Source organism: Myotis davidii, unplaced genomic scaffold (assembly GCF_000327345.1).
Source record: "Myotis davidii unplaced genomic scaffold, ASM32734v1 scaffold665, whole genome shotgun sequence".
Classification (NCBI taxonomy): Eukaryota; Metazoa; Chordata; class Mammalia; order Chiroptera; family Vespertilionidae; genus Myotis; species Myotis davidii.
This window is the reverse complement of record NW_006296410.1, coordinates 531034-538154: the sequence shown is the minus strand read 5'-3', so window position 1 is coordinate 538154 and position 7121 is coordinate 531034. Positions and strand designations below refer to the sequence as shown.

Sequence of the window (7121 nt, the reverse complement as noted above, 5' to 3'; positions counted from 1 at the left end):
CAAGAGTAGGCCTTCCTTCCCCTGGCAGCCAACACTGGCTTCCCTCTGGCACCTGGGACCTGGGCTTCCCTTGCAGCCTGGCTTCATCCAGAAGGTCATCTGGAAGGACGTCTGAAAGGACATCTGACCTAATTAGCATATTATACTTTTATTATTATAGATAAAAGCCTACGTGACCATTGTGACCGGTCACTGTGACACACACTGACCACCAGAGGGCAGATGCTCAATGCAGGAGCTGTGCCCTGGTGGTCAGTGCGCTCCCACAGGGGGAGCACCACTCATTTGACAGACCCGACCCGGCACCCACCAGCCCGGCGGCAGCCACTCACTCCTTCAGTAGTCCTGCAGGTCTCATCTCCAAAGAATGGGCCAGCGCCACGGACACGATCCCAACAGTGCTGCCCTCCTAGAAGTCGGCCTCGGGCACCACAGCCGCTTCCCCTCCTTAGACGCTCCGCAAGGAAGAAAGGATATGAAAGCAGCCGCCAGGTGGCTCCCAACAGCTGGTGCAAACGTCAGCAGGACAGATCCGGATCCCGGGTTGGCAAGCGCGTCCGGTCCCCCTCCCCACCTTGGGACCCCACCTGTGCATGAATTTGTGTACCGGGCCTCTAATATGAACATCTTTGGTTAACCTCTTCCTGCCCCTCCTCCCGAGATTCTTCAGTCTGTTCCATGTTTCTGCCTCAGATTCTATTTTTTTTTAAATATATTTTATTGATTTTTTTACAGAGAGGAAGGGAGAGAGATAGAGAGTTAGAAACATCGATCAGCTGCCTCCTGCACATCTCCCATTGGGGATGCGCCCGCAACCCAGGCACACGCCCCTGACCGGAATCGACCCCGGGACCCCTCAGTCTGCAAGCCGACGCTCTATCCACTGAGCCAAACCGGTTTCGGCTACCTCAGATTCTATTTTATTCATCAGTTTATTTTATTCATTAAATTCCTCCTTTTATTTTTATTTTTAGATTCAACTTTTGATAAGTATGTATTTATTGCCATTTTATTGTTCATATTTTTTATCTTTTTTTCTTGTTTTTCTTTTTCTTTCTCCTCCTCCTCCTTACCTTCTTTCTCCTCCAGTTTGGTGGTGATGAACTCCTTTAGCTTTTTCTTGTCTGTGAAGCTCTTTATCTGACTTTCAATTCTAAATGATTACTTTGCTGGGTAGAGTAATCTTGGTTGTAGTCCTGGCTTTTCATCACTGAATATTTCTTGCCACTCCCTTCTTGCCTGCAAAGTTTCTGTTGAGAAATCAACTGACAGTCGTATGAACACTCCCTTGTAGGTAACTAACTGCTTTTCTCTTGCTGCTTTTAAGATTCCCTCTTTGTCTTTAACTGTTGGCATTTTAATTATGATGTGTCTTGGTGTGGGCCCCTTTGGGTTCCTCTTGTTTGGGACTCTGCGCTTCCTGGACTTGTCTGTTTCTTTCACCAGGGAGGGGAAGTTTTCTGTCACTATTTCTACAAATAGGTTTTCACTATCTTGCTCTCTCTCCTTCTGGCACCCCCATAACACAAGTGCTGGTAAGTTTGAAGTTGTCCCAGAGGCTCCTTGGGCTGTCTTCATATTTTTTGGTTTCTTTTTGCTTTTCTGATTGGGTGTTTTTTGCTTCCTCATATTCCAAATTGTTGATTTGATTGTCAGACTCCTCTACTCTCTTGTTGAGTCCCTATAAATTATTCTGTATTTCAGTTAGTGTATGCTTAATTTCTAACTGGTCCTTTTGCATGTCTTTCACATTTTCACTGAGTTCCTTGAAGCTCTCATTAAGATCCTTGAACATCCTCGTAACCATTAGTTTTAACTCTGTATCTAGTTGTTGTAGTTGAGCCTTGATTGCTATTGGCATCACTGGGAGGAGTTGACTTAGGAGAGCTTAGGCTCCCAGTCTTGCATAGATGGGAATTGGCTGTGCAGACCAGGCTGCAACTACAGTGGGAGAGCTGCTGTGCAGGAGATGCCCTATGGAGCAGGACTTGCTTCAGTGGAGCTATGGTGCTGAGTCTGCCCCTTGAGTGTGTCGCTTGTGGGTGTGTAGAGTTGTAATCTGCTATGGTCTGAAACTGTCCGCCAGGTACTGGGTCTGGTGCCTCCCGGGTGGTACACACTCAGCCACTGCCTGGGACCACCCTGCAGGAGCTACAGAGCTATCTGCAGATGGCTGTTACTTGTATTGGGCTTGGAAATGCCAGGTGAGGGCAAGCTGTGAAGTAAGGTAGGCTGGTGCTAGCGCTGGGTCTTGGGCCTCTTATGGATGGTTATGGGTTATGCCAGCCGTGGGCAAACTACGGCCCGCGAGCCGGATCCGGCCCGTTTGAAATGAATAAAACTAAAAAAAAAAAAAAGACCGTACCCTTTTATGTAATGATGTTTACTTTGAATTTATATTAGTTCACACAAACACTCCATCCATGCTTTTGTTCCGGCCCACTGGTCCAGTTTAAGAACCAATTGTGGCCCTCGAGTTAAAAAGTTTGCCCACCCCTGGGTTATGCTGACACCGGCTGCTGCTTGTTTGAGAGATTTTAGTAAAGTCTTTTTTAAAATATATATTTTATTGATTTTTTTACAGAGAGGAAGGGAGAGAGATAGAGAGTTAGAAACATTGATGAGAGAGAAACATCAGTCAGCTGCCTCTTGCACACCCTCTGGGGATGTGCCCGCAACCAAGGTACATGCACTGGACCAGAATCGAACCTGGGACCCTTCAGTCTGCAGGCCGAGGCTCTATCCACTGAGCCAAACCAGTCAGGGCAGGAAAATCTTCTTAGAAATAAGGCGATCCCCCAAAACCAGGGGTCCTAGCAGAACACAAGGGACATTCGGAAGCCAGACAGCAAGGCAGTCCCTTTCCTCCTGGAGGTGCGTATGCACTGGGGCTGGGAGCATGCACATGCTGAGCAGCGACCACTCGGGCTTTTATTGCTCATACACCTGATCTGTCCCTCACTCTTGATGGGAGAGCTTAGGCTCCCAGTCTTGCGTAGTCGGCTAATTTAAAGGAAAAAGGAAGGGGTTGGCCTTTGCCATTTCAAAATGGTGGCCCCAGGGGAGCTGCAAGTCACACGGGCCAGAATGGTGGCTGTCTACACTCCCTTCTATGACAGGGAAGATTATTTGTTTATTCTCAGTCTGAAACCTGAGCCAGAACAGGCTTATTCACATGAAAAAGCTGCTGCAACTTCTTGGGTGGGGCTGCAAATTGGAGAGGACCGGGCATGAAATTTATTTAAATATGTTTAGGGATACGTGTTTCACATGATGAAGTTCTCTGGCATGTTGTCACAAACAGTGTCCTCTGCAGACAGCTGCAGGTGACGTGCAGAAATGTTCAGTTCACAACAGGCACTGCGCAAACACTGGAAGTGCAGTCCCTCAGTCAGTTCCAAGGACGCCTCTGTGGGGTGTAGGTGCCGTCTCTTCATTTGCAAATAACAGGGTCGAGCATTAGGGTCCTGACTAACTTGCCCACAACAACAGATGGTGTGGACCAGACCGCTGTGTGTGCGGGTGTGTCTCAGTGTTTGTGAGCTTGTGGCTGTCCTGGCAGAGCTGTGCCAGGTCGTCCTTGGACAAGAGGAGGAAGGTTCCCATACGCCAGCTCTGTCCGAGGAGGGCATACACAGGGGTCCTGGGCTTCCACTGGGCGCCCGGCAGGCGGAGCTGGGGCTTGTTAGCTGAGTAGACACTCAGTCTTCGTGAGGAAATATGTGCCCATTTGTTTTGCTTTTTCTTAGGGGCATCATTGAAGCGTTTCGTGTTTTTTTTTTTCTGTCCACGGGCACCAAAGACATGCTTAAGTCTCAAGTCCTCGCTGCAGGCATCCCAGTCAAGGCTGTAGGTCTATGGGACGTGTACAGCGGACTGGTGCTCCTGACAGCCTTGCTCTTCAGACCACATAACCTTCCTGTCCTGGTGTGCAGCCTCTTGATCCAGACCGTGATGACCAAGTTCGTCTGGAGGCCCCTGAGGCACGGGGCCGCTGAGGTCACCGTCATGCACTATTGGTTTGGTCAAGCGTTCTTCTATTTCCAGGTAGGTTTTCGTTGTCTTTGTGGGTAGACCAGTAACTTTTTGTCATTTACCTTTTAGTTTTTCTTTGGGAAGTTTCCGTGTTAGTTCGGTGAAAGAGCTGTCAGTGTGGAGTGGTGATGCTGCCCCTGCCGCGTGTGTGTCTGTAGACATGATGCAGCAGTTGCGTGAGGCATGGCTGCTGCCGGACCATCCACACAGCTTCATCTGCTGAGGTGGTGACTGTGCTCTCGTGGCCATCCTGCTCGCCTGTCCCCTCAGTCACTCATCCTCTAGAGCCCAGCGTCCACCCTCAGCCTCCAGCAAGGGCCCCTGGGCCGCGTGACCTCCGGGTTCCAGCCCTTAGGCAGGGTCCCAGGGGGAGGGTGTGTCACGTGTCTGTGTGAAGTAGATCTGAGGAAAGGCAGACCTTGCTGCAGCTCATCAGAGACTTCGTCTGTATAGTCTCTCCACGATCAGACCTGGCACTTGCCCCTCGCCATCTTTGGAAGTGTGTCCGGGGTCAGCCGGGACAGGAGGGGGGGCGGGCGGCCGGGGCTCCTGGCTTCTCACGATCACCTGGCCATGTTGTGAGTGTGGCCATGTCATTCCAGGGAAACTCCAACAACATCGCCACGGTGGACATCTCGGCGGGCTTCGTGGGCCTGAACACCTACGTGGAGGTCCCGGCCATGTTCCTGACGGCATTTGCGACATATGCGGGGCCCGTGCTGTGGGCCAGCCACTTGGTGAACTTCCTGAGTTGGGAGCCCAACAGGTACAGCTCCCCCTCTGTCCCTCAGCAGTCTGTCCACGCCCCTCGAGTGCGCAGCTCCCTTTGCCAGGGTGACGGGAGGGGTGACCCTGGAAGGGGCAGGGGGCAGCCAAGGCCCACCTGTCGATGAAGCTTCTCCCAGTTCTCCTTCATGGTTGGTGCCGTGCTCCCTGAGGTCCCCTTTCTGACGGTTGGATCCCTAGTGGGACCCGTGGCATGTGGACAAGGACGTGCTGCAGGAGCTCGGGTCTGGAGCCGCCACAGAGAGTGAACCAGAGCGCCAGTCAGGCCGCCTCACAGAGCATGGCGTGGGGCAGCAGGGGTCATGGCCTGTCCCGGGGAGCGGTGGGGGCCGTGTGTGCCTGAGAGTAGAGCTGCATGCACTAACGCTCGGATCTTGCATTTCGGTCTGGGATCTGTTTTGAGCTGGTTCTTGCATGTGGTGTAAGTTGGTGGTCGAGCTTCATGTTTCGCACATGTCTGTCCAGGTTCCCAGCGCCCTTTATTGAGAGACTGTCTAGCCAGTGTGCACTCTCGCCACCACCTCTGTCCTAGACCATGTGGCCTGGGCTCACTTCTGGGCTCTGTTTAGCCCTTGTCATGGTGTATGATCTTGCTGGGCTCGATTTGCTAGTATTTTGTTGAGGATTTTTGCATCTATGTTCATCAGGGATATCAGCCTATAATTTTCTTTTTCAGTGTCTCTGTCTGGTTTTGGAATGAGGATGATGCTGGCCACGTACAATGAGCTTGGGAGCCTTCCCTCCTCTTGAATTTTTGGAAATAGTTTAAGAGGAATGCATGTGAATAATTCTTTACGTGTTTGCTAAAATGTACCTGTGAAGTCATCCTGTCCAGGACTTTTGTTTGTTGGGAGTTTTTTGATTCCTGCTTTGATTTCATGAGTAGTTAGCAGTCTGTTCAGATTCTTCTTAACTCAGACTTGGAGGATCGCACGTTTCTCGGAGTTTATCCATTTCTTAGTTTGTTCAGTTTGTTGGCGTATAGTTGATGATAGTCTTGTGCGGTTTTCTTTTCGTTGTCTATAGGTTGTACTATACATGATAGTATTGCAGTGTGTGCATATCGTTTTTAAATAGATACTTTTGCAAAACAGGGCATGAAGTGGCGTGACAGGAGGTATCTGCTGCAGCCTCATCTCCTCAGGCGCCTCTGCCCACCAGACTGACCAGGCCCAGGAGCAAGAATTACCTCCTCGTTTTCAAAATACAAATGTCAGTCACTTAATGCCCCCGGGACAGAGCGCGGTGCACTAACCCCATTTCCCTTTACCCGCAGCGGTTCGGCGCTGAGGCGCGCCTGCTTCTGCTACGCGCTGCTCAGCTCCGTCCCGGTGTCCGCCTACGTCGTCCTGGTGACGGCCCTGCGCTACCACCTGTTCATATGGAGTGTGTTTTCCCCAAAGCTCCTCTACGAGGGCGTGCACCTGCTCGTCACAGCCGCAGTCTGCCTGGGCTTCACCGCCGTGGACCGGGCCGGTGCCAGGGCAGACGCTGGGAAAGTGGCGCATTGTTAAAGCTGCTGTTTACTTCATGGGTTTGATTCATAAAAGTAGATGTAAGTTCAAGGTTATTCTAAAAAGAAGAGGTGAGTCCTACAGTGTGGGTGAGTAGCTCCAATTGCTGGGACGACTATACTTGACGTTGAGTTCAGTAGTAAGTGGCTAAGAAAAGGTCACTTTACAATACTTAATTTGAATATGAATCCTATTCCCCTGTGGACAATCACTACGGAAACTGCTGGACGTCTGATTGCCTCTGGATGAGTTAGGCTGTGGCCAACCCTGTGTGTTTACATGGTGCATCCAAAGGTGGCGAGGGTATCGCATGTGCGACCTTCAGAGGTTCGACCCTTTCGACCCCAGGGCCCTGGACCTCGGCTTCATGGGGTCACAGCTGTCAGCACTGATGGCATTGAAAATTAAAACAGACATTTCAAAACAATTTATTCATTTAAAAATAAAGATATTAACTTTAATATATTTTTAAGAAAAATAACTACTTTCCACACACAAAAATTAGCAAGAAGAGTGGCATTATCTTTTTTTTAATATATTTTATTGATTTTTTTTACAGAGAGGAAGGGAGAGGGATAGAGAGTTAGAAGCATAGATGAGCTGCCTCCTGCACACCCCCCGCTGGGGATGTGCCCGCAACCAAGGTACATGCCCTTGACTGGAACTGAACCGGGGACCCTTGAGTCCGGAGGCTGATGCTCTATCCACTGAGCCAAACCGGTCAAGGCAAGAGTGGCATTATCTTATATTTTTGCAAATCTCCTGAGTGTCTGGCTCAGGTGGGGA

At 50.3% G+C, this 7121-nt stretch overlaps 1 protein-coding gene across 2 annotated transcripts in view; it reads left to right on the top strand.

Moving 5' to 3' along the window:
- The window catches only part of PIGG (phosphatidylinositol glycan anchor biosynthesis class G), a 26420-nt gene extending 19680 nt beyond the window's left edge, over window positions 1-6740 (top strand). Inside the window, exons 10-12 of one of the 2 annotated variants that reach the window (XM_006771443.2) lie at window positions 3750-4047; window positions 4638-4801; window positions 6098-6740. In XM_006771443.2, coding sequence (XP_006771506.1) covers window positions 3750-4047; window positions 4638-4801; window positions 6098-6335 — 700 coding nt within the window. In that variant the 3' untranslated portion in view covers window positions 6336-6740. The remainder of the gene's footprint in view (window positions 1-3749; window positions 4048-4637; window positions 4802-6097) is intronic. The other variant, XM_006771442.2, reaches the window with a different exon arrangement.
- Window positions 6741-7121: the final 381 nt, after the last annotated feature.